This window comes from Haliotis cracherodii, unplaced genomic scaffold, assembly GCF_022045235.1.
Source record: "Haliotis cracherodii isolate W230 unplaced genomic scaffold, xgHalCrac1.p SCAF_11, whole genome shotgun sequence".
NCBI lineage: Eukaryota > Metazoa > Mollusca > Gastropoda > Lepetellida > Haliotidae > Haliotis > Haliotis cracherodii.
Genome location: NW_027266266.1, coordinates 21,306,264 through 21,333,981, shown reverse-complemented (window position 1 = coordinate 21,333,981; position 27,718 = coordinate 21,306,264). Strand labels below are relative to the sequence as shown.

At 40.6% G+C, this 27,718-nt stretch overlaps 1 protein-coding gene across 1 annotated transcript; it reads right to left on the bottom strand.

Moving 5' to 3' along the window:
- Positions 1-1,862: 1,862 nt before the first annotated feature.
- Positions 1,863-27,142, bottom strand: LOC139454931 (excitatory amino acid transporter-like). Its single transcript, XM_071236530.1, has 9 exons — positions 27,068-27,142; positions 11,993-12,197; positions 9,151-9,361; positions 7,375-7,571; positions 6,356-6,482; positions 5,554-5,787; positions 3,851-4,045; positions 3,179-3,313; positions 1,863-2,034 (listed from the first exon to the last, which is right to left on the bottom strand). The coding sequence occupies exons 1-9, from the start codon at positions 27,140-27,142 to the stop codon at positions 1,863-1,865; spliced, it is 1,551 nt and encodes a 516-aa protein (XP_071092631.1).
- Positions 27,143-27,718: the final 576 nt, after the last annotated feature.

The following is a 27,718-nucleotide window of genomic DNA, read 5'->3' as shown; positions in this document are numbered from 1 at the left end:
ATGAGGTTTTTTACACTATCTGTGAAAGTACAATCGAGAATGCTCTTTCTACGATGGTTTCAAACATACGAGGTCTCCGCAAAGCCTTTATGGCAGACACGTGGATCACATTTCCAAATGTGACGCATCAGTAACAAAAATTCCCTATTTTGACTTGTACCAAACGTTCCTGCGTTTTTCCCGTTGAACGCTTAACTTGTCTTTGCAGGATACGCTCACCTATTCACGAACACCTGGTAACGTAACTATTTGATTGTGATTCATAAACACCCGCTCATGGTACTGTCAATCGTACATTCTACTATGAATTTGGAAAATACTCGATTTTGAATGGTCAGTCAGAGGTATTAATCACAATAAACCCCCTCTGATTGAAACAACCGATTTGACGGCTGCATCACCGCAGAAGCTAATATTCTTAGAATAGTACATCTTTTTCAGTCATTGTCGGCAGGCATATTTAAATAATTATGTGTACAATTACAAACACATTTAGTGCAGAAAACACGATACAAATGTGCAAAGAGAATGTATTTCGAGTTTGGAGGACGACAGAGAGCTTGCTATTTGGCGCTTTTCATATCTTTTGCGTCACAATGAGCGATATGACGTCGCAATAGTGGCGTCCTGTGTAGAACAAAAATCTTTGCAAGACTTGCTCAGTTCTCTTTATGGGGGTGCCATCCTCATATCAGCTTACGAAGTTGCCGTGCTACATGCTTTCAGTGCCTGTCATAAGTTTGCGTGAAGTATTACGGTGTAAACAATCTGCTTGGGTATATAGATCGCCATATTTTCTTTAAAGGCTGTTGTGCGCTGATTCCGTAAATTCTGATCGACATCCCACTCAAAACACTGGACACAACCCATGCCGCTCCACTCAATATATTTGCTAACACCAAAGAGTTCGCGTTTTGTTTAGTCATGGTAGAATGGAGATAAACATTCTGTCTTTTCAGGGTAGAGTTAGGTTATCTGTACATTTAACCGCGCTGAATGGAATTTGGAACCGAACGCGCAGCGTTCTTATCTCCTAAAAGGACTCTGGTTTTAGAAGAGATTTCTTATGATGATGGAAATTGTTCTTGTTGCTTTTATTTACAGTAAACAGGGTATTGTACATTGTCATGTAGACACTACTTCGAGTCGTTTGTTTGTTTTGTTTGTAGTTCACCGCCGCACTCAGCAATATTCCAACTGTATGACGGCGGTCTGTAAATAATCGAGTCTGGACCAGACAATCCAGTGATTTACATCATGAGCATCGATCCACGCAATTGGGATACGATGACATGCATCAACCAAGTCAGCGAGCCTGACCACCCGATCCCGTTAGTCGCCTCTTACGACAAGCATAGTCGCCTTTTACAGCAAACATGGGTTGCTGAAGATCTTCACTGGTCCCGTCGAGTTGTACGGCAGCGGGAATCAATGCATATTTGTTCAAGTATCACTTGTCACCGACTCGATTGAAATATAACTGTTGTCTATTAAAAATATATCTATTGAGTGTGGCGTTAAACAACAAACAAACAAACAAACGAACGAACAAGAACCAGCACCATCAGGAAACAGTCACACGCTTGTTGTCTGACCAGAAAAACCTATTCTCCGTATAGATCAAGATTAGAATTGGTCTTCATCAACCCACCATTGTCGTAAGAGGCGTCAGGTGGTTAGGCTCGGTGACTTGGTTGATACATGTCATCATATTCCAATCAATGGGGTGTTTGGTCCAGACTCGGGTATACCAACCATGTCAGCTACCCTGACCACCCGATCCCGTTAGTCTCCTCTTACGAGAAGCATGGGTTCCCGAAGACCAGCTCTAAACCCGATCTTAACTGAAACTGGAGCAGGGCCTACAGGAATACTATTTCATTCTCATTCATGATCACATCCCCTTCTGAATCTTCATCCTGCTCCTCTCTTTTATTGACCTGTGATTTTGCAAAAGCATTTTTTGTGAAGTGGGAGACAAAGCCAACTGCCAGACAGTCCCCGGCCACGTTCACCGAGGTCCGGAATCGATCGCTGTAACAGAAGATACCGAGTGAGTAGGTTCTATGCAACAGGTGAGGTGAAATGGGGTTTAACGTCGCGTCCAAGATTATTGCAATTATATAGCGACGTGCATGTACGTGTGTGTGTTTGTGTGGCTGCTTGTACTAGTCCGGACTGATGCCGATTTATAGTGCTAGCTCACTGAGATACCATGCCGCAGTTTAACATGAATACCCCACTCAGACAGAGTATACTGACTCCGAGCCGACCAGTCCTTGTTTTAGCCCCTTAATGCCGAGCGCCAGACAGGGTAACAACAAGTACCATCTTTTAACGTCTTTTGGTATGACGCGGTCGGGGATCGAACCCCGAACCCGGACCTTCCGCTCTCCGGGCGGACGCTCTACCACTAGACCACGGAGGCGGTCTCTATACAACAGTTCACATTACTTCCTCTTTTGTATCAGTTGAGGTGAAAGGAAAGCCTAATATTGTAGTTAGTTCCCACTTCAGCATGGAGTTCTTCTGGCAGACCAAGGGTCATGACCCCTGATCTCATTATACGCTATAGTTGAGGATACATTTGATGTTGAAAAATGTTCCATAAAATTTAAACATCGACGTTTTGCATTAACGCTAGCTCGCTCCCTCCCTCCCTCCCTCCCTCCCTCCCTCACTCACTCACTCACTCACTCACTATCGGGCAGCATGAGCCCACACCACACCAGGTTAAAATGGACACCTGTCTCATTTGGTTGCTGGTGGCTAGAAGCAAGTGAATTGGTTCGTTTGATGCAGCTTGATGAAGGAGGAAAGTCTGAAGTGATGCACTTCTTTGGTGAAATCCACGAGATATACATGTAGTCCTCACTAACCGACATTCATAAGCATGGCGAATCTGCGATTCGAACACACAGTCATAGGTTTCTGGGACACATAAGGGGCGCAACTCTGCACAGTGAATTGCGCGTTAGACGACTGGACCACCCGTGTTTAAATATTGATGTCATTGTTATGCTAAACTATATCTTTGTAGTTGATAGAATATATTACCGTCGGATGGAATGAGGATATGATTTTATATTCAAATTTTATTTCGTCTCTTTATGGCTGAAAAATTGTCAATATGTCACCAGATATAATCTCACACAATTACACTTAATAATGGACTTACGTTAACCAGTCAATTGTGAGCAAGTAAGAGATCCCCCTGTCGGGAAGTCCGACAGCATTCAGAATCAGCAGCAGAGCGGTGATGCCTGTCCCTGGAACCCCAGCTGATCCGATACTGCCCAGGATAGCTGTTAAACTGAGAGCACAGAAGCTATGACAGTTGGCCTGTGTCAAAATTACCTTATGCCAAATGCTACTTTCATAATTCCATATTGGTTTTGTTTTGCTCCTCGTTTAAACCTGCGTTTGAAATGTATGATTTCAAAACACGAAAAATTCATGTTATGGCTATGATAACGCTATAAAATGCCCAGGGGTGGTGGGGTAGCCTAGTGGTTGAAGCGTTCGCTCGTCACGCCAAAGACCCTGGTTCGATTCCCCACAGGGAACAATGTGTGAAACCCATATCTAGTGTCCCCCGCCGTGATATTGCTGGTATATTGCTAAAAGCGGCGTAAAATCATTAGCACTAACTCGCTATAAAATAACTATAGATATGGCTGTGGTATGACCCTGATTTAACCCTGGTTAAACCCCAATTTAACCCTGATATGGCTATATGACTATATTTATTGTTATGAAATGATGTGCCTGTTTTTTCCTAAGTGCGAGCTCTTAGATGGAAGTTTGAGTAACGTGCAATGAATTTGCAAAAAACGAAACATAAATCTACCTTATAATAATTATATTGGTCATCGAAAGGCTGATGCCATTGTACTGAGCGATAAACATTGGCGCACAGACACAATAGACTGCGCCAGCATCCATGTTGACTGTAGCCCCTATAGGAAGGACAAACTTGGTGATGCTGTTGGACACTTTCAACTTCTTCTCCATACACTTTATTGTCACTGGCAGTGCAGCGGAGCTTGGAACAGAAGATCTTTCAATCAACTCTTTTTCAACTTTTGCAGACCTGTTATTACTTGTTACTTTTTGTATCTTTACAAATTATTGTAAGAAATTATTGCATAGCAACTCTGCCAGGCATCATATACATACTAGTATGTAATACAGACATCATACAGACATGATACAGTCACCATTCAGACATCATACAGACACGATACAGTCACCATTCGGACATCATACAGACACGATACAGTCTCCATTCAGACATCATACATACACGATACAGTAACCATTCAGACATCCTACAGACACGATACATTCACTATTCAGACATCATACATACACGATACAGTCACTATTCAGACATCATACAGACACGATACAGTCACCATTCAGACATCATACAGACACGATACAGTCACCATTCAGACATCATACAGACACGATACGGTCACCATTCAGACATCATACAGACACGATACAGTCTCCATTCAGAATACAGACAAAAAATACAATAAAGACATAATACAGACATCATACAGACACGATACAGTCACTATTCAGACATAATACAGACATGATACAGTCACTATTCAGACATCATACAGACACGATACAGTCACCATTCAGACATCATACAGACACGATACAGTCTCCATTCAGACATCATACAGATATGATACAGTCTCCATTCAGACGTCATTCAGACACGATACAGTCACCATTCAGACATTATACAGACACGATACAGTCACCTTTCAGACATCATACAGACACGATACAGTCTCCATCATACAGACATAAAAATACAACAAAGACATAATACAGATATTATACAGACACAATACAGTCTCCATTCAGACATCATACAGACATAAAAATACAACAAAGACATAATACAGACATCATACAGACACGATACAGTCACTATTCAGACATCATATAGACAGGATACAGTCACCATTCAGACATACAGACAGGATACAGTCACTATTCAGACATCATACAGACATAAAAATACAGTAAAGACATAATACACGCGTCATACTGAAACCATACAAACACAATACATACATCAGTCAGACACCATACAAACATTATTCAGACACCGTACAATAGACAGACAACATACTAACACCATACATCAGTCAGACACTATACAAACATTATTCAGACACCATACAATAGACAGACAACATACAAACACCATACATACATCAGGCAGACACCATACAGACATCATACAGAAACCATACAAACATAATACAGTCTTCAAACAAACATTATACAGTCTTCAAACAAACATTATACAGACACCATTCATACTTTATGCAGACACCACACATACGTCACAAAGACAAGGTAATCGAACCCAATGCTATCGATATGTGGAAGTCCAAATCTCTATGTAATGACACCAAACCATACAATACATTTATCTACACATGTTCATTTGACAAACCCAACCAAAGTGAAATCCGCGAACACACAGTGTTGAATAGGACGACAGCCTAGTTCTAATACCTTGACCCTGTTGCAAAGGCTGTAATAAGAGCTTGTCCAGCCGCCCCTAGCACACGAAACGGGTTACTCCTGGTGATCATCAAATACAGAGAAGGCGTAGCAAGTAAGGAATGGATCAGCAGTCCTGCTAATTCAGTGATTATGTAGAGGACCAACACCTCGCCCGTCTCTCTCAGGCTGTCTGAAGACAACAACTGTCCTGTAATCAACGACATTATGCCGAACGGGGAGAACCTGTAAAGGACAACGGAGACATTACCACTTTAAGAACATGGCGCATGGTGTCGATGGCATAATGTATTGATTTGAGAACATGATGTTAAGCGTTGAGAACATGTACTGATGTAAGGACATGGTGTATGGTGTTGAGGAGATGGCCTGTGATGTCGATGGCATAATGGATGGAGATGAGAGTATAATTTTAAGCGTTGAGAACAAGTACTGGGTTATGGACATGTATTATATGGTGTTGAGAACATGGCGCGTGATGTCGATGGAATAATGTATGGAGTTGAGAACATGATGTTAAGCGTTGAGAACAAGGATTGGGTTATGGACATGTATTATATGGTGTTGAGAACATGGCGCGTGATGTCGATGGAATAATGTATGGAGTTGAGAACATGATGTTAAGCGTTGAGAACATGTATTGTGTTCAGGACATGTATGGTGTTGAGGAGATGGTGTGTGATGTGGATGGCATCATGTATGGAGTTGAGAACATGATGTTAAGCGTTGAGAACATGTTACTTCAGCTAGACTCACATGTAGGGATGCTTTCACGATTGACCATGCAACTCACCACATAGCTAGTTGCACCATGTGGAGGGTGATAGTGTTGATGGCATTGAAGAACCGTAGTACAACGGACCCATGCTTGCCTAATCTGCTGAGAAATACTCCAAACACCGCACAGTATGTCAATATACCTGTAACACGAATACAAATAAACAATAGCGACAAAAGTATTTCCAAAAATCATAATTATAAATTGTCAATGCAAGGGAATAACCAATCTAGATTATCCGCCGAAACAGATTCCATTTGGCGCAAAGGGCGAAATAGTTATGAATATAATATGAATGGGCCACTGTAAATCAGTGATGACACCAGGTGTTCGCAAAAGGGTAAGCATGTCCTGTCCTACCGGAAGCACCCGCCATTCGCACAATTTACATTCCAGTACTCCTGCCATACGACTTTGGTCTGTAAGAAATCTCTGCTAAAATCAAATGTTTATGAATCACGATGAGTGATATTAACAAGTGTTCGCGTGGCAAAGTGTTTACATGAAAAAGACTCGGGAACATTTGGCTCATCATTTTTTGTCACTCATGCGTCTTTTTTTTTAATGTCCTCTAAATGTCTACCATATGCATAAAGCTGTAACGTTTTACAAAGGTTGAAATGTTGTAACCGAGAACAGCTTTTGATCAAGAATCGTATGACGCCTTATAACTGTTTCAGTTCAGAACAAAACGCAATCGACATGTCCAGAGTGGGTAAATATTCCAAAAATCTTATACACTCTTTTAGTTGATGTATGTCGTGTTTTGTGCCCAAAATGTATTGTCACATACACTTTCAATATTGTAGTAACCGCAAATCTGCACGTTATAACCAATAATTGTATGTATCGACAGTGATTGAGAAAGCAGTGTTGTTTTTTAAATACCTTCTCAAGCGTTGTGGCCGTCAAATCGGCTGTTTTAATCATCTGCGATTTTGGTGATTTACAACCTGTGACTGACTGACCAGAATCGAGTATTGAAATTAATTCCGGAAAGAGGTCTCACTGAACATCACTGAAACAGAGCTTACCAACAATATTAACACCCCCTACAGAAACGGTCTTCTTCAGCAGCAACGGGTCGTTTCTTGTGATGTTGAATTCCTGATTAACTCCACCGTTGTCATTTGAACTTATATTGATTAGTTCTAATCTTTTATCTCCATCGGTCGTAATGGTTCTGGTGTGTTGAATGGCGGCACCAATAATGTTGTCAGGGAAGACGTTTCTGCAATGTTAATAACTGTATTATTTTTTGTTTACTTTGTTAAAAGCAAATCTGAAATGAGCTTTGATGTGTTTTAACAAATGGACTTTGTCATGCCTATTACACTACAAAGCACACCAGCGTGTTGGTAATATCCGAGGTTATAAAGCTTCTTGTTAGCCACAGAAAATGCGACTTCATTTATCAACACATCCTATGCCTACTGCTGGAACTGTTAATGTTTACTTATCCGCCCTTGATTCGCATGCGCTAAGCGGCAGATTTTAAGGTGATTATAACTTCCGGTGCGTATATGATCCAGTCGCTTGCGAACATTTCCTATTGTCACTGTTGAAATAGCATAGACAATGGTGTTAATTCAAGCATTGTAACCGTTCACCGAGAATTCTACATGCCATCTTCTAAGCTTGATGATTTAGCTTGTTTTACAAATACTGTCTTTAAAACTAACGTACAGAAATACGATTTATAATGCCAAATGAAACATGTGTTTCAACGTGGCCAAAACCGTCTATCATAAGCTATCTAGCCGTCGCGCATTAATGTATTATTGATGGAAATGTATATCTAGTACCTCATAGATATGGTGAATTTTATACATCCATATTTTACACAGATGTTTTGTAACGTTCATGTGAAGAATACTGTATATACTAGTCTTTGGCCGTGTACATTTGTATATGTTTTGACCTGTTTATATTGTAGCTGTACCTATGGTTAGACTTAAATAAGCGATCTGTCTTTTTGTCTTCCAAAAATACAGATTAAAACAACACAATGGTCCAGTACACAGCCAAGCCATGTTACATCTCATTGAATTTAAATTTTAAATATATTTTTCTTATCTTGTGTTTTGCTTTTACCAGATAATAGATACACATACACACTTTACTGTTCCAACTTCTAAATGCCTCTTTTCCAGTGATTGATGTTGGTATGGAGAATTATGGTTCGATGCCAGCAAATATCGCTATCAGGATGGTCATAATATTGTTATTTTTGTACATTTATCCAACCTATGAGAATGTATATATGTATTAACACAACACGGGTCATCCAATGAAGGGGCCCTGAAAAATTGATGTAAAGAATAAAATGGTTGTTATTCATGAACAAGTGCTATGTATTCATAATCTGTTATGTTTCGTCTATACACGCCGGAAGTAGGAGGAGACAAGTCTGTCGATTTTTCATTTGGGGTTTCTAATAGGCCCACATGGAACACGTGCATCCATACATGCCAATATTTGAATACCAATTATCATATCTGATGAGAATATTCAAATTAACTATATTTCTTAGAGGAACAAACTTTATTACACGTATGTTCAAATGTGAATAACACTACCTGTCAGTATGTCAGGCGAGAGATTCCGAAGATCCTAAAAGGTTAATTGTGGAAATATCTGAAAATCTAGATATTTTTCAGTCCCCCCGAACGCATTCGGTTCAACAGCAAAACCGACGAGACAACTGACATGGCAACATTTTTACAATAAATACATTTCCTTTTTATACTCACCGACTGCCACCTTTTTTCTGAACAAATCATTTAATGAAATGAATATGCGCAACATACCTTATGGCATCCAAAACCATGTCAGTTCCAGAAGTTCTTGCTTCTTCTGCATAAGAAATGTCTGCTGTGATAGTACGAGAGTTACTTCCTGGTTTGATGGCAAGTACCAGCGCTAGTGATATCACCAGAGCGACAACAGTAGTAGCCATATAGTACACCAAAGCCAGCAGGCCCATCCTTCCAGCAACAGCTCCCTTCAAGTTCCCTAGGCCTAACAGATAAACACAAAGCTATGTGTCACAGATGACGTTAAGTTATGTGTCCCTACATCACCCCTACCACCACACCAACGACTACAGCGAGGACTGTGATGATCAGGAGAATGTTACCACGTATGAACGATAAGAGCTTCATCTACAACAAAACAGATGACGTTGAGCGTGAGCGAGGGAGTGTGAACAGTATACAAGTTATAAATGTACCTAGGCATGTCTGCTTTATGCAGAAGAAAAGCCAGAAGCGATGCAGGCCTCAGACGTTTACCACTTGGTGAAACCCACGAGCATGGGTATGATGCTGACAAAACTAGATACATAAATGCACTATTTAGCAATAGTCCACCATGGATGGAGTCAATAATGGGTTTCATACATTGTACCAATAAGAGGTGAGGTGAGGTGAAATGGGGTTTAACGTCGCGTCCAAGATGTGCATGTACGTGTGTGTGTTTGTGTGGCTGCTTGTACTAGTCCGGACTGATGCCGATTTATTGTGCTAGCTCACTGAGATACCATGCCGCAGTTTAACATGAATATTCCACTCAGACACAGTATACTGACTCCGAGCCGACCAGTCCTTGTTGATGACGTTAAGTTATGTGTCATCACTCTCCTATGTGTGTGTGCGTGCGTGCGTGCGTGCGTGTGTGTATGTGTGTGTGTGTGTGTGTGCGCGCGCGCGCGCGTGTGTGTGTGTGCGTGTGCGTGTGTGTGTGTGTGGTGGTTGGGGGTAGGTGGGTTAGGCTTTGCATGGAGGCTACAGCCTCAAAACTAGATGTGGGGGCACGGGTGGCCCAGTCGGATAAGGCGCCGCGATTCGCTGTGCAGAGTTGCGTCTATTGGGCACGCCAGAAACCTATCATTGTGGGTTCGAATCCCGGTTCGCCCCGATTATGTTTCCAGGTTTGTCAGCGCCATACCCGTGCTCGTGGGTTTCACCGAAGTGGTAAACGTCTGAGACTTGCACCACTTCGGGCTTTCCTCCCACATTAAGCTGTCACGCCGCGATATAACTGGAATACTGTTAAAAGCGGCGTTAAACCCAACTCACTCACTCAAAATTAGATGTCTTTGCAATTAATACTATCAGCCTAAATATGTTTTGCTATTTAAACACCGGGGAACAATTTATTTTCTCTGTGGGAGACGATTTCTCCTTTGTTTCAACAATCTGAAGCATAAATAGTTTTAAGCATTATCTGTATCAATTTTAATTTCGAAAATATCGCAGCCATCGTAATGTGAACATCACGACAGTCTGGTCGCAAGAGGTGATGAAATGGATAGAGTGGTCAGGATTGGTAATTTGGTTGATTACATGTCATCATATCACAATTGCCTGGATTGATGTTCATGATGTCAATCATTGGGTTTGAATGGTTCAGACTCGATTATATACAGACCCTTTCCGTATTCATAAGAAATCTCTGACAAAACATCGTCGATTGTACGATTCCGACTATATTATGAGCATGTGTTTATGAATCACTTTCAAACAGTGATGATACCTGTATCCTGCCTCGCCGGTGGCACCCGTCACAAACACATGCAAAGGCAAGTCAATTGTTTACCTGAAAAAAAGCCACGGAAACACGTTGTCAAGTCAAAATAGGAAGTTACATCGGACACAGTGACATTTTTTGGTCAATTTGGAAAAGCCTTGAATGTTGTAACCTTGATCAAACAACGTTTGAGCAAAAGACGTAAAACGCTCTTTGAAATCTTTGTAGAAAGAGCATGCTCGACTGTACCTCAAAAGTTGTTAAATGTAGACACCAAAGGTTGGAGCTGCAGGAATATTGTCCGTCATAAAGTCACCCCTATTGTCATACAGTCTACGTCTCTGCATTTGCACAAAGGGTAGAACATGATTTCAGATGATGTCGTCCCAGTAGTGTACGCCAATCAAATTTACATTAACAATGATTCGAAATATCCGCCTCCCGATATTGCGAATGGAGGCAAAATTGGGCATATAGCTGGATGTTGGGGCCGGATGTTGTGTTCCATCAACCAGTTGTGTACGGTTCTGCCACTAATTTGTGTCTGCCAAGGACTGAGTGTTGCCCTGCTGTAGATAACGTCGTCTCCAAGGAGATGATATTGTGTTTTGATGAACATTAAAATCTCTGGCGTTTTGCGCCATTCCTGTTTGCAGCATACCCATGTCACATAGACTTTGATTTCCAGCAAGTCGTGGCATTGCGTAAGTATTATTTACGGTTAGACAAAAGTCTTTTTATGAGCACATGATAACTAAACAATCAATTCACATTAAAAAAACACGTGTGTGAGTATCATGCTCCTAACAAACACGAAAGTATCCAAATTGTTTGCCGTGCTTTTCAGAATAAATTTATTTTTATTGAACTTTATATGAAGCATTGTTATTTTGTTTCCATTAGTACGTGAAGGGTATTCGCCTCGATTCACCTGGACACTCTTGAAACGGTTTGAGATCTTTTAATAAGTAGCATTGGTTGTGGTAATCTATAGCTTGGAATCTACCTTCAAAGTAGTTTATATCAATTTTGATTCTATTGGTTTTGCCATATCCGACTTCACAATTTGGGACCAACAAAGCTTTGTTTGTATCCTCATTCAATAGTCGCCATATCTATTACCTGTAATCATACTGGCCATTATCAAAGGTAACATCAGCAGCCTCAGCATCCGCAGGAACAGCTCCCCTGGAAATTTCACAAGGCGGATGGCTTCTTCCGACGGGGCGAGCTGTCGACACATCACCCCTACCACCACACCAACGACTACAGCGAGGACTGTGATGATCAGGAGAATGTTACCACGTATGAACGATAAGAGCTTCATCTACAACAAAACAGATGACGTTGAGCGTGAGCGAGGGAGTGTGAACAGTATACAAGTTATAAATGTACCTAGGCATGTCTGCTTTATGCAGAAGAAAAGCCAGAAGCGATGCAGGCCTCAGACGTTTACCACTTGGTGAAACCCACGAGCATGGGTATGATGCTGACAAAACTAGATACATAAATGCACTATTTAGCAATAGTCCACCATGGATGGAGTCAATAATGGGTTTCATACATTGTACCAATAAGAGGTGAGGTGAGGTGAAATGGGGTTTAACGTCGCGTCCAAGATGTGCATGTACGTGTGTGTGTTTGTGTGGCTGCTTGTACTAGTCCGGACTGATGCCGATTTATTGTGCTAGCTCACTGAGATACCATGCCGCAGTTTAACATGAATATTCCACTCAGACACAGTATACTGACTCCGAGCCGACCAGTCCTTGTTTTAGCTCCTTAATGCCGAGCGCCAGACAGGGTAACAACAAGTACCATCTTATAACGTCTTTTGGTATGAAGCGGTCGGGGATCAAACCCCGGACCTTCCGCTCTCCAGGCGGACGCTCTACCACTAGACCACGGAGGCGGTCTGTACCAATAAGAGGAATTGAATGTGGGTCTTTCCCGTGTCGAAAGAAAAAGGTTATTAAGTATCCTACAAGCCCTAACGTTGTTTATGAAAAATGATTCAATATTGCCTGGCTGACATCCGGCTCTCGTTTGACAAAATCTTCAATCGGGTCCATTTAATTTGACATATCAGTTGGTACTCGTTTCCAATTTGGCCCAAAAATGGTACCACTTTGTCCTCATTGGATGATGTCGAAACGCTACCTTGTCATTAATCTTTTGATTTCGCAGCCACCCTATTAGGGCCCTTGATTAATCATGGAAAATCATCATATGCATCAGGGTATCAACCTAAAATTAAGAATATGATAATTCATTGTCAATTATTCCTTATATATATTTCAGGTATCTTCAAGTTATGTCTATATTTGCCAACAGGATGGCGACCCGTGAAGATCTAGAAACATAATCGGGGCGAACCGGGATTCCAACCTATAATTATAATTAGGTTTCTAGCGTGCCCAAGGGACGCAACTCTGCACAGCGACTCGCGGTGCCTTAGACGACTGGGCCACCCATGCCCCCTTGGTAAAATCACTTAAGTAAGGTAACCTGGAGGGATTCAGTAGACATGGGGTGCTGTTCCACCTTAATTAATTAATTTGTAGTGTCACCCGCCGTGATGTTGCCGGAATATTGTTAAAGGTGGCGTAAAATCTTATCGACTCACTGTACTAAACATATTTAGAACAAGATCCGGGGTAGAATAGATTTTCAGCAACCCATGCTTGCCGTAGAAGGCACACACAGTGAGACCAGTGAAACCAGTGAAACCAGTGAAACCAGTGAGACCAGTGAAACCAGTGAGACCAGTGAGACCAGTGAAACCAGTGAAACTAGTGAGACCAGTGAAACAAGTGAGACCAGTGAAACCAGTGAGACCAGTGAGACCAGTGAAACCAGTGAGACCAGTGAAATTAGTGAGACCAGTGAAACTAGTGAGACCAGTGAAACCAGTGAGACCAGTGAGACCAGTGAAACCAGTGAGACCAGTGAAACCAGTGAGACCAGTGAAACCGCTCCATCATATTTAGATATATGAATATGCATAAAGATAAACAGTGCCAAAAAAATGAATGACAAGATCGATAACTTCAACTTAAAAAAGCCCTTTATGTCGAGTAATAGTAAAGTAGGCCAGCGTTGGGAATTTACTTTTCACAACTTATCAGGTAAAATCGGCAGTGCTCTTTCAAAGAGCTTCATGCGACTCCTGCTCAAAAGTTGCCGAAACAGTGAGTGAGTGAGTGAGTTTGGTTTTACGCCGCTTTTAGCAATATTCCAGCAATATCATGGCGGGGGAAACCAGAAACGGGCTTCACATATTGGACCCATGTCGGGAATCGAACCCGGGTCTTCTGCGTGACGAGCGAACGCTTTAGCCACTAGGCTACCCGATCGCCTCTGTTAGATCAGGGTTACAGCATTCACTGGCTTAGTAAGGTTTGAAGACGTTTATGGTTAACACGTGGACAAAATTAGTACTACAGTACACTACGGATATAACGAACACGCTTATAACGAACTGACCGATATAACGAACTATTTTTTAGTCCAGGCCATTTGATGTATATGCTGTATATGTGCTTATAACGAACCACGGTTATAACGAACTAAAATTAGTGGTCCATTTGAGTTCGTTATAACCGTAGTTTACTGTACGTCATAAACACCTGAGTCCTTTGTTATAAATTCTGAAAGTCACCAGAATAGTATCTTTGCAATCTATATGAAGGCAAACATAATGTAATGTTGGAACAGAACTCATCTCCTTTCCACTTGAAGACAGTAATGAACAGGTGAGCAGGTATTAAAAATAAAAATGGGTAAGTGTGTGGTGTTTATGATGATGATTACATATGATTCTACGACGTGTAGACGTGAAGACTGACCCTACCTCCACGCTTCACGGCGTGGTATATGCCCGTGATGTTGAAAGGCACATCATCAGAAGCGTTAGAAGGAAATTGAAAAAGGAGTGCACACTATACCCACGTCAAGAACAAAATAAACTGTATTTTTGTTTACAAGACTGTAATCTGACGCTTGCAGCCTGTAACAGGGGGGCCCTTGAGTTCAAATTACGTCAGTTGGCTGACTTGACCTGCGAGCAATGATCCTTACACTGAGCTTTTTTATCCAAACAATTTGTGAACAAGAGTAATTTGGTAGGTTTTTTTTATAGGGTTTTGTCGCTTTTATTCACTGTGGTGATGTTCAAATGACACCAACGATACAGCTTCTTAGAATGTACAACGTTAAATGCTGATATACAAGTAGATATACATAAGAAAGAATCAATGTGTGTCAAGTCAGCATATATGGGTAGTGTGGGTGTTGGTGCACCAGAACACCTAGTCTAACCCTAGCTAATTATTCTAAGATAAGGCTTGTTCTCACAATCTCAGTGAGTGAGTGAGTTGTGTTTAACGCCGCTTTTAACAGTATTCCAGTTATAGCGCGGCGTGTCAGCTTTATGTGGGAGGAAAGCTCACTCTGACACAGTCGTATTACAAAACGTTCCATACTATTTTCTTCGTTATTTTATCAGAATAAGTGTGTACTCACTGATATTCGATACTTGTTACTTCTTTGTTGTTGTTTATAACTTGGTGTAGACCTTGTCACAGACGAATTTTGATGAGCGACATGATCACGACCGCTTGCTACCCACGCATGCGCAAACATTGTCTTTTAACATTATTCCAGTTATATCAACAGTTATACCACGGGGTGTCAGCTTAATGTGGGAGGAAAGCCCGAAGTGATGCAGGTCTCAGACGTTTACCACTTCGGTGAAACCCACGAGCACGGGTATGGTGCTGACATACCTAGAAACATAGTCGGGGCGTACCGGGATTCGAACCCACAATCATAGGCTTCTGGCATGCCCAAGGGGCGCAACTCTGCACAAGCGGCGCCTTAGACGACTGGGCCACCCGTGCCCCTAACATTAGACTAAGTATAGTAGAACGTCATCGTGCGAATCGTAGCTGTGTATCAGCAACAATTCTAATGTAGTAGTGCCGTAGTTACCCATGCTTGACGTAAGAGTAAATATAGTATGGACCTTTCGGTGAATAAACAACATTTACTCACTTACCTTCAAAGTATTCCCGAAAAATAACGCTCTTTGCATATTCGCGAGATCATTTAAACAATTCAAAACAAGCGTGGCTATTACCAACCATTTCACGTCTTAACAGCTAATACATATGACTATATTAACTGACACTAGTCTGTATATATGTAGATGGTATGTCAACGCAACTCATTTCACACTGATATGCTACAGGCCTCATTGGTTGAGGCCACTGCAATCAGACAATGGGTTGCTCTGACAGGTCGCTATGACAGGTTAATGGATAATTGCTATTTCCAAACTAATGTTTGGCAAAGTAGATATGAAAAACATTAATAACTTTCACTTTACTACAGACTTGTTTTGCAGCCTATGTGACAAAAAAGTGGAATATTGTTGTCTGCGACGTAAAATAAAACAACGTCTATGTGCAGAACACACAGCAACACACATGAATTATTGTTTTTATTTTAGTGGTACAATTCATGTCACGTACATAATCAGAATTGCTGGGTAGAGGACGACGAGGTCTTGTTGGAAGTGGGACACACAATCTAGTGCACAATAACTAAATAAAATAAAATGTTAAGTACACTTGCTATGCCACAGAACACTTTTCATCAAGAGATGCGGGCCTGAAAGAGACGAAAAGACATTAGATAACGTTGCAGTTGTACTGGCGGTTTCTAGATGGTGAGACCCTTGAAGATCCGGAAAAAAATAGGTCTTCAGCAACCCATGCTTGTCGTAAAAGGCGCCTATGCTTGTAAGAGGCGACTAACGGGATCGGGTGGTCAGACTCGCTGATTTGGTTGATGCATGTCATCGATCCCAATTGCGTGGATCGATGCTCATGATGTCAATTACTTGATTGTATGGCATGGGTGGCTGAAGATATTCTAACCCGGATCTTCACGGGTCCAGAGACTTAAGAAATGTATATCGAAGTGTATGATACCTACTGTTCTACGGTTGACCTTGTCGCTGTTCTTGTTCACTCGTCCTCAGTAAACAGAGACTCCGATCCTCTAGGATAATGCTCAGTTACCATACCGCCATGTGTCAGACAGTGGCATACCCTTCTGAACACCTTCAACTGACAGAGTACACAGTTATGTTCACAGTTGCTATTAAACATGACAATAGAACTATAGTCTCATATCGCAGACACGTCAACGCTTCAAAATGCAGCCGTGTTCTGCGTGGGCGATGAAGAACACCCTTGTAAAATAAAGACTCTCTCTTCATGTCATTTAGGAATTTATTCAATACATTTAAAACTTTTCACAGTAGATAAGATTACAGAAAATGGCAATTCATACAGTTTTAGTTTACTGTACAACAGGATTAAGGAACTGCATCTGCTCACTGATCAATTACTGATTGTTTTGTATCTTATTTACCTCAAATAAACTTTGTGTAAACAATATTCACAACATTCAAACAAAAACATATTTAGACAGGTGATGCAAGTCTAATTGACAACATCTGCCGCAACACGTCACCTTTTTCATGGCTAATTATGCCTGCTGTTATTTGCATGATATTCAAATGAGGTCCTTTCATTTCTGGACAGCTTGGGGAATAAAGAGATGTTTATTGAATTTCTGAATAATACACCGTGCCGTTTTATGCATTCAAAGTGCCCCTGGGAGTCGGCATACTTGATGTGGTAGTTACGCATGAAATTTGGAGATGTGTTGATCAGTATTGCTGACGATGTCAGCAGATTGTGTTCATAGGTGAATGTATTAGTGACTATGTTTCACGCTGTTCCGCTCTAGTCCAGCCATGTCATGGAGGAATGGATCTCACACTTCTGATTGGTTGGTTGGCTTGTTGTTTAACGCCGCTATATGATGGCGGTACGTAAATAATCGTGTCTGGACCAGACAATCCAGTGATTGATATCATGAGCCAAGTCAAAACATACCACTTCTTTTCGTCTCGTGACGTACTTTTTCAGAACGAAATGGGAGAGTCCATGTTATAGGGGTGTTTAGACAGTAAATCCAAGCTGTTCATTTTCGAAACATTTCTGGAATATCGACTCACCAATCAGCTTAATGAATATAAGACCAAATCATTTTCTGTTGTAAAATGACAAATCTATATAAAAAAAGTAATTGAAGCATGAGTCGAGGGTACTCGAGACATATAATATTTCAAAACAGGAAATATGTTCGAAACTAGAGGTAATGCAGAAACAATGGCAATATATTTGCCCCATATTAGATTTCCAAAGCACAATTTAAACTTAGGGAGAAGAACTGTTTCAATCAAAACCCTGATTGTGATTAAAACTGAGATAACCAAATTGCCCTCCGAGCGACTGTCCACTATTATACAATGGAGAAATCCCTTTACTAAACGTATTTCTGCATAGGTCGTTGCTGGTGATGCATTAAAATGTAACTGAACTGTTTGAGAGTTGCCATGTTTATCGACCACGACTAAGTATTCTTTACTGACAGTCTGCAGCATAAATTGACAAGGTGTATTCCTCACCAAGCCACACTCACCTGCTCCTTGGTGATGATATGTATAAAGTGAAATGTGTAAAAACTATTTTAAAAGACATGTTACTGATAGCCTTATGATACCCTTAACTTCATAGGGGCAAAATATTGACTAAATAATTGCTATAATGGTTTGCCGTGTCAGATTATATCATTTATAATGTCACAACTGAAATCCCATTTGTACACTTTCATATTCACTGCATGTGTAAACATGTTACATGTACAGGAAATTTTAAGAAAGGGTGTCTCAAATATTACCTGAAACAATGTCACATTCAATAGCACTAAACAAAAAAAGCATTTTCATTTGAAGAGCATTGTACCCTTCACAAAACGTGTTTTAACCAGTATTCGAATTATAGTGGAATGTTTATGAAATAAGATGATAGACATACAAAAATGTGTATAACCTTCACACATATAAAAAAACTGATTTGTTTCATTTGCTAATATTCTGCATTATTTTGAAATATGTTTCAGTTCAAATTAAGTTTATCACCCTATGGTAGATTGTTTATCCTATCATTAAAGGGAACATCCGTTCTAAAAGCTAGTATTAGCACATATATGCACTTCATGCCAGATCTAGGAGTCCATCCTACTCAGTTTGTCTATTCTTGTTGGTACATGACCGCCCATTATGACCCTGCCCTTGACACAAACTACATTTTATCTTCATCGCACTTCTCCTAAAACTCTGTGAAGAAACCATTCTGTTTAGTTTTGTTTTAGCATAACCTGCTTCAATGCTTCTCTGCTCCTGTGACATCTTGAGCGGAAGAACCACGAGGTAACACTGTCATTTAACTTTTCAAAGCCTTGCTGTGAAAAGCATTTCAGATTTCCATGAAGTCTTATCATATCACAGACATGGTATGCTAAGATATGCATGTAAGGCTTCACGTCTTTAGTTTGGTAAACCATCACAAGTGTTCGTACCCATTGCTTGCACCTTTCATAAAGTGAGACGACTTCAGACTCATCGAAAGAACCCTGCCCAAGAATGGAGTGGATAGATGAGAATTCACTCCACAGAAAGCTGATTTATTTCACTTTGGGATGATTAGTAAAGAAAATCTGTAATGACAATACGCTGGGAAATCCTTTTATGCTCTGGTCCGTTAAAATCACGGAAAATTAATATTCCCGAAGCTTTATCATTCTTAAAATGAAATTCGACACCAAGACCATACACAAGTCTTTCAAATCTGGAGACATTGCAACACCTATCTCTGTTGTACACACTATTACACCTTTGCACATTGTCCAAAACTCTCAACTCTGTGATAAGATGGTTTACCAATTGATCGGATATGCGCAAAAACAAGTGAAGCAAATCTGGAACTCTTCTAGTGATGGGAATAAAGTCATACAGGGGAGGATGAACACAGTTAAAGTTATGTGACTTTCTTGTGGCCATCATAGATATTTCCTGTACAGTTAGTTCATGCTCCCTGAGAAATGTCACTAACTGACCACTGCATAGTGGTGTCATATCGGTCTTTTGATGGACATTTACACCACACACAACCATAGTTGCAAGCACATGATGATATTCCTGAGACCATGTTCAGAAACTTAAGATCACCACCTAGAAAAAATGTCACCTGAAATATTTGACCAAGAACACCTACATGGTCTAATTTTCTGGCTTCATCGACGATTTCTGTCAGTGCAACTGAAACATTCTGGTACGTTTCTTTCTCTGAAAATACAGCGAGTAAGAAATTGCAATTAACAGATAGACAGTTTTCCTCCTCAAGTATGGTGAACCCGAAATTTATTAATTTCATTCTCCTGCCAAGTTCAGTACCATCACCAGCTTAACATGCAGATGTTTACTTTTAAGAAGCTACTCTTTAGCCCCTGTTGTCAAAATGTTTGAAACACATTTACCTAATGTATCTTTCAGGGATTGCTGTACACCAAAACTAGGATCTGGAGTGTTAACTATTTTGAAAGTATTGTTGTATTCTTTTATCTTTTGAGACAAAACATGTGACCTTGGTAAAAACATTATTGTCATTGATAACTCATGATTTTCTTTGTTTGAAATATTTTGCTTATCTTTGATATGCAAAAGTCTATCTAAATTGGTGTCCATATTTTCCATAAAACTGGTAACGTTGTTTTCAGTTAAAGAAACTAAACACTTTTGACCATCTGTCCTTTGTGCCTGTACTGTTAATGGGTCTAGTTCATAAATGTTCATGAAAGTCCAGGCCTTTTTACAGTCTTCTAAGCAAGTGTTTTCGTTTTTAATGCTGTGATCTGGACAAAGTGTTTTTGTTGGACGACACTTTCAGTATTCGATACTTCTTCCCATCCATATTTTGGGGCTTTGTAGACAACTTTCGATTTTTTGTTTTAAGAGACATTTAGAAAACATTGATGGCAAACAGTGTTCAGAAACAACAACTTTGAGATCACAGAATTCATTTTCCCAGATTACAAGTAGGTGTTTAAATTGTTTTCCACCCTCTCTCTTATTCTTATCATGCTTTGATACTAGTTTCTTTAAGTAAGACTGTAGGACAGGTGATACTTTGTCAAACAAAACAAATGAGCTATCAAGATGATGTTTGTTGCAGACGAAACCAATGACCCCATCACATATTTATACTGAAGCTGTACCCTGTAGGTGTAAGCCTCTTGTATTCTTCTATTAGTTTTAGTTTTGATAGTCTTAAGGTTATAATTAGTATATCCCCTTCACCCCCTAGAGGCATGAGTGGACTTCCCTTTGGGCATTTGGAGTTGCTAACAAATATCAAAATGATCAAAGCAAAAAATGAATAGTTCATATTTGAGCTCTGTCACATGTTCCAAGTTTAGTTCCAGTTCCAGACATATTTTGAAATATCATGAATATCAGGGCAGGGTCTTCAAGACAGGCTACATCTACAACACTACCCCCAGTGTACACCTCAGAAGGTTGATATCCATCCTGTTCCCTTTCTCCCTCACAAACTGCATGAAGAAGATAAATCCGCGATGTACCAGTTTTCGTTTCATGTCAGTTGTGTACTCTTCACGGGGTTTTCTTTCATAGAATCCAAAGCGGACAGTGTCCCTGTTGATATAGCTGAAGTCACCAGCTGGGTTTATGATCATGTACCACCAGTCCTGTCCGAAGAGGATGTCTGGTGAGTGTACATCCAGGAAGGTGAATTCACTCCTGTACAGTTGTCCAGTCTTCGATTGAAGTGTCTTTGTTGACAGTTCCAACAGAGAGCTAGCAACCTCTGGGGATGAAAAAGGAAAGCGGATGAAAACCAAAGAATCTACACCACGTGAGCATGTGAGGTTGTCCTTAGTTGAGTTCAAAAGTTGAAATACGAAAATGTCCTGTATGCCTGTCTTCTCTAGGCTTGACCTTGTTACAATGTTTGAGTCCTCAACCCATTGGTCATACTTGGAGGGCCAGCCAATGTAGTGAACTTTGTACTTGGTTACTGATCCTTCTTGTTTGCTCTCTATTATTCTGACATCAAAGGGCTGGGTTTTATCTTTGGTTGTGAGGTAGCAAGGGACTGGCCTTCATAGTTAGATCTGTATGAAAGTCCAGGCTTTCGTCGACGCAATGTTAGAGGCATCCTGTCTGATAAAAGACATTTCATCAGGCACAATGAAACTCAGGTCAAATGTGTTTGGTGAGAAAATGTTAGAATATTCATGTTATTTCAGCACACAGTGACACACCTTATTCTGTCGGGAAAATAGGTGTATTGGATCCTTAACAGTTGCGGGATGGTACAATACAAATTAATGAACGGAGATTGATATTGTGAATTTCTTTTTTAATCTAAAATCTATATAAAAATGTGTGTGCGATCAACCAAAATTGAGGAGTGAGTGATCATATGTTGAAATATTCGCGGTGATAGTATTCAAACTGGTTGTCATAGTAATCTAGATAGAATTCCAGTTTCTGTTCAACAAGATGTTAGCGTATCAAAAATATATCGTTGCAACAAACTGAATTACTTGATATCGTTGTTTCAAAACAAACACGTGAACCCATATAAGGTAAACAAACGGGAGTAATGTCGTAATGAAAATTACCTCCATTCCCTAAATTACACCCCCCATAGGGAACAGAGTGAATTTGTCCAAAATGTTCTCTACCGCTCGCATCGAACATTTCAAGTGTATTTTCTCATTAACTGCTTGTTATTAACGTGTGTTCTTGTCGTGAATATAATCTTGATTATTATCCCCCGACACGAAGTGGAAGGGGGAAATAGGAAAGGGTGCCGTCCGTCCGTCCGGCCGTCCTTCGATCCGTCCGTCACATTTCGTTTCCGGAGCAGATCTTGAAAACCGTACCATATTTCTTCACCAAACTTGGCACATAGATAGATCTAGTGGTGAACTGGTGCCTTTTGATAGTTTGGGATTTAAAAAAAAATTATTTTTCGAGTTTCCATGGCAACGTCTTTGATTTAGACTGATAATGGCGGTAGTCCTCGTTTCCGGAGCAGATCTTGAAAACCGTACCATATTTCTTAACCAAATTTAGCACAAAGATAGATCTAGTGGTGCACTGGTGCCTTTTGAAAGTTTGGGAATTTTTAAAAACAATATTTTTCGAGTTTCCATGGCAACGACTTTGATTTAGACTGAAAATGGCGGTAGTCCTCTTTTCCGGAGTAGATCTTATAAAACGTACTATATTTCTTTACAAAAAGGCTTTACATAGTTCACAGGAGCTAATGCATTGCACACACCCGGCATGTCATATTGGCGGGGGATGTGAGTATTTCATGCTTGTTGTATATTGTAATGTGTAAAGTGCATACAGGGAAATTATAACGTATACCCACCATACAACACCACAACGTCCTCTCAGTGTTGACGGTGACTGAAGCGTCTTCTCCTCAGGATCGAAGACGAGGCTTTGTTATTCTAATGGGAAAATGTATCGCTTACTTTGTGTAGACGGTTTGGTGTAAATAGCCGTTCACGGCGCGTTTTTACAACCAATTGCAACAAGCGTTGAATTTGACGTTTGTCGATTAATATAAACTGGTTTTCAAACGTAGCCACTCTCAATGACCATGAATCAAGGATTTTATTAACGCCTCCCAACACGCACATTATCATCTTACTTATCAGGAAGACGTAAGTCTTTGCGCTACAAAATATGCAATTACGACACGAACATTTCTTAAAATGTTCTCTCATCTTTAAATATACTTTTGTTCGTAGAATTAGAACTTATTTTCAGCCGTACTGGTACAGTTTAACTGACAGTAAATCTCAATTACCCGAGAGAGAAACTATGTTCTTATGCGACCATGCCATGTTTATATATTGAAAAGAGACTTATGTTTCGGTTTGTCGATCCACGCAATTGGGATCGATGACATGCATCAACCAAGTCAGCGAGCCTGACCACCCGATCCCGTTAGTCGCCTTTTACGATCACTGGATTGTCTGGTCCAGACTCGATTATTTACAGACCGCCGTCATGTAGCTGGAATGTTGCTGAGTGCGGCGTTTTACAACACACCAACCAACAAACCAACCAACCAGCCTGGTGACATCTTTACTTTTCAGCGATTCATTCATATAATTTTCATCGCTGTTTTAGCTTTTGCGTACGATGGAATCTGTTTCAGTGGATAATCGAGACTGGTTCTTCTCTGGCGTTGACGTTTAATTTTCATTTCATTTCATTTCTAAAATACTTTAAAAATATATATTTTACCATTAATGAAACCAGTTTGGAGTCTCATAATTTAGAGGAGAAAATACAACAATATATCACCGAGGCGTTGACCTTGACCTTACACTACAGTTGTCAACATGGAAATCAATCATTATTGTATCGATGAATGCATGCGTCTGGAGACTATTCAAACAGAAATAATGGCGTTCCGGGTGAATGATAGTAGATCCCAAGGGGGTTATATTGATCAAAGAGCCAGTATATGTATTGATCCATCAAATCTAAACATGCAGATCGTAGCTGATCGTACTGATGGCACAAATGTATTGATTGGGATTAAAATGAGTCTCCAGAACATGTCTGTCAACTGAAAAGGGGAGACGGTGGTCACGGTCAGTGACTTGGCTGATTGTTGTCATGGTAACCCGATGTCGTGGGACGTTGGTCACGTTGTCCACTGTTTACTAGTGAGACGTTGATTCGATTATGTACATGCATAAAACATACTTGAAACAACAATAAACAATCCTGTTCTTGAAAACATGGTATCATTTCTCGATCATAGATAGATAGACAGATAGATCTATACTGTTGCATAATAAAATACATGTATGGTCCACTCCGTACGGAGTTATAAGAGATATTCTTCTAAAATGTATTCACATATTTAGTATATATGATAAAAACAGAAGCTGACTAGCAGCTGTATAAACCACTCTTCCGTTTTTTTGTTATATGTCAATGCAGGATTTGGCGGTAAGAGGAAATGTAGTATTATCTGACAAAATATAGGCTGTTTTCTGGACATCACACATGTTGATAAAACTTGAATTCAAATCGTGGCATTACGTCACTCAACACGACACACAGAGCAATTTAAAATGGCACGGCATTCATCTTCAGCAACATTCAAACACTGAAAACACGTTCTGTCTTTTGACGGTTTGGGCTATCGACTAATCTGCCCAAGTTTCTACAGTGATATATTAGAGTGCTTCACATTCCTTTCAGCCCCGCGATGGATGATATACAAGTAGATATACATAAGAAAGAATCAATGTGTTGCAAATCAGAATATATGGGTAGTGTGGGTGTTGGTGAACCAGAACACCTAGTCTAACCCTAGCTAATCTAAGATAAGGCTTGTTCTCACAATCTCAGTGAGTGAGTGAGTTTTGTTTAAGGCCGCTTTTAACAGTATTCCAGTTATATCACGGCGTGTCAGCTTAATGTGGGAGGAAAGCCCGAAGTGATGCCGGTCTCAGACGTTTACCACTTCGGTGAAACCCACGGGCACGGGTATGGTGCTGACAAACCTAGAAACATAATCGGGGCGAACCGGGATTCGAACCCACAACCATAGATTTCTGGCGTGCCCAAGGGACGCAACTCTGCACAGCGAATCGCGGCGCCTTAGACGACTGGGCCACCCGTGACCCCTTCGCGATGGACTATAAACTTCAACTTGAGAATCTGATAAACAACAGAACAGAACTTTATTTACTCTGAACTAGTGCCGATTTTATAGTGCTAGCCCAGTGGTTAAAGCGTTCGCTCGTCACGCCGAAGATCAGGGTTCGATTCCCGACATGGTTACAATGTGTGAAGCCCATTTCTGGTGTCCCCCGACGTGATATTGCTGGAATATTGCTAAAAAAAGGCGTAAAACCATACTCACTCACTCACTCAGGCAGATATGCGGTTCGCTCCGATTATGTTTCTAGGTGTGTCAGCACCATAGCCGTGCTCATGGCATTTCACCTCATAAATAACACCTAAAAAACAGCTACCCTAATGGGACGGGTTATTTGCATTGTCAGCTCTTTATGGCATATTGTCCTTTGGTGGGAATATCAATTTTAAGATGTTTTCCCTGTACAAACAATCCACGAGTAGGTAGCAAATATGAATCGTGTCTGTCTGATTTTTATTTTGATAATTTTTTTTTTATTTTTTTTTAAGTAGACATACATGTAGATGGATCTGACACAAAGCTGTGTTTTACCTGCTAATGTATCAAAATGCTTTTTCATCACGTCGCGTTCCGGATCCGGCGTCGGTAAGCATTAATCATATTGATGTTTGTAGTCTGGCGCTTGTAGATTGGTTGGTTGGTTTCTTGTTTAACGCCGAACTCAGCACTATTCCAGCTATATGACGGCGGTCTGTAAATAATCGAGTCTGGACCGGACAATCCAGTGATTGATATCACGAGCACCCGCCCACGCAAATTGGGATCGACGACATGCATCAACCAAGTCAGCGAACTTGATATTGTAAGCCAAGATACATTATTGTACATTATTGTGATCGGCAGTATAAGGTGACAGATTGACAACGACTGGTATATTAAGGTGTACTGCACATGTATTAGAGTAGATAGGCATCATGAAAGTAATTGGATAGTGTACGAATACGGAACTTTCACAAAACAAAGCGCACATACAACGCTTTGAACATTCGATAGCCCGGTCCGATCCGATCACGTTAGTCGCCTCTTACGACAAGCACAGTCGCCTTTTACGGCAAGCATGGGTTGCTTAAGACCTATTCTACCCCGGATCTCCACGGGCCGGCGCTAGTAGATATACATTTCTTCTGTTGCAGGTTATACACTAATATATAGTTAATAACAATACTTAACCTCTCAATGTGTTGGATAGACTACAAAAAAGCTTATGATTCTGTACCTCACGAACGGATTTTGAAGTCGTTTGAATGTTTTGACCTCACAGGGCAACTACTTGTTTTATTCATGATCAATGAATTGCTGATCAACTCAACTTGAGATGTATTCGCATGGGCAGGAACCCATTTCTATTAGAAGAGGAATATTTCAGGGCGATTCTTTTAGTCCTTTGCTTCTCCGTTTGTCACTAAATCCCTTAAGATTTTTGTTCAGCAAAGAGGAAGGTTGTCACCCTGGACCTCCTCAGCACAGACCACCAACACACTTTACTCACCTCCTTTACATGGATGACCTTGAGCTTATTGCCAATGGAGAATCCACACTCCATAAACAGATTCTCCTTGTCCATTCCTTTTCTAATTATATCGGCATGTCCTTTGGATTCGACAAATGCAACATTATTCATCTGAAACGTGGCAAGGTAGAATTGGGAGGGTCAGTCAGTTTACTTGGAGGGGGAGGTAATGACCATCTCGTGGAAGGTCAGGCCTATACGTACTTAGGGATGCATATTAGGGACAAACTCCAGGATGCCCATATTAAGGACAAACTTCGGACAGAGTACAATGCAGACTTAAGCAAATCTGAACGCACGCAACACGAAGAATCATGTCCGACAATGTAGATCCCACCACCCCAGCTCTTCCCTCAATCGTTTATATTTACCAATCATAAAGCGAGGGCGTGGTTTGATTAACCTGGAGGCTCTTCGTGATAGAATTGTATTGTGCACCTTTGCACACATTTATTTGTCTGATGATCCTCTTGTGAAGCATGTCAAGACTCGTGATTTGAACAAGGCATTACATAGTTTTCTTAAACGAGCCAAGTATATGGGACATAATCTCAATGTCAGTGTTGATTTTGTTGATGGTTCTGTACTGCTGGAGGAACAAAAATGAGTGTCAACCATGACTGAGTTTCA

What these genes read in the sequence shown, in the direction of transcription:
- LOC139454931 (XM_071236530.1), bottom strand. Translation starts at nt 27,142, where the DNA reads ATGGACAAGGAGAATCTGTTTATGGAGTGTGGATTCTCCATTGGCAAT. An exon ending in AGGTCATCCATGTAAAGGAG is followed by an intron (nt 12,198 to 27,067) that starts GTGAGTAAAGTG and finishes GTTTTGTTGTAG; the next exon opens with ATGAAGCTCTTATCGTTCAT. An exon ending in ATGGTGCAACTAGCTATGTG is followed by an intron (nt 5,788 to 6,355) that starts GTGAGTTGCATG and finishes TGTCCTTTACAG; the next exon opens with GTTCTCCCCGTTCGGCATAA.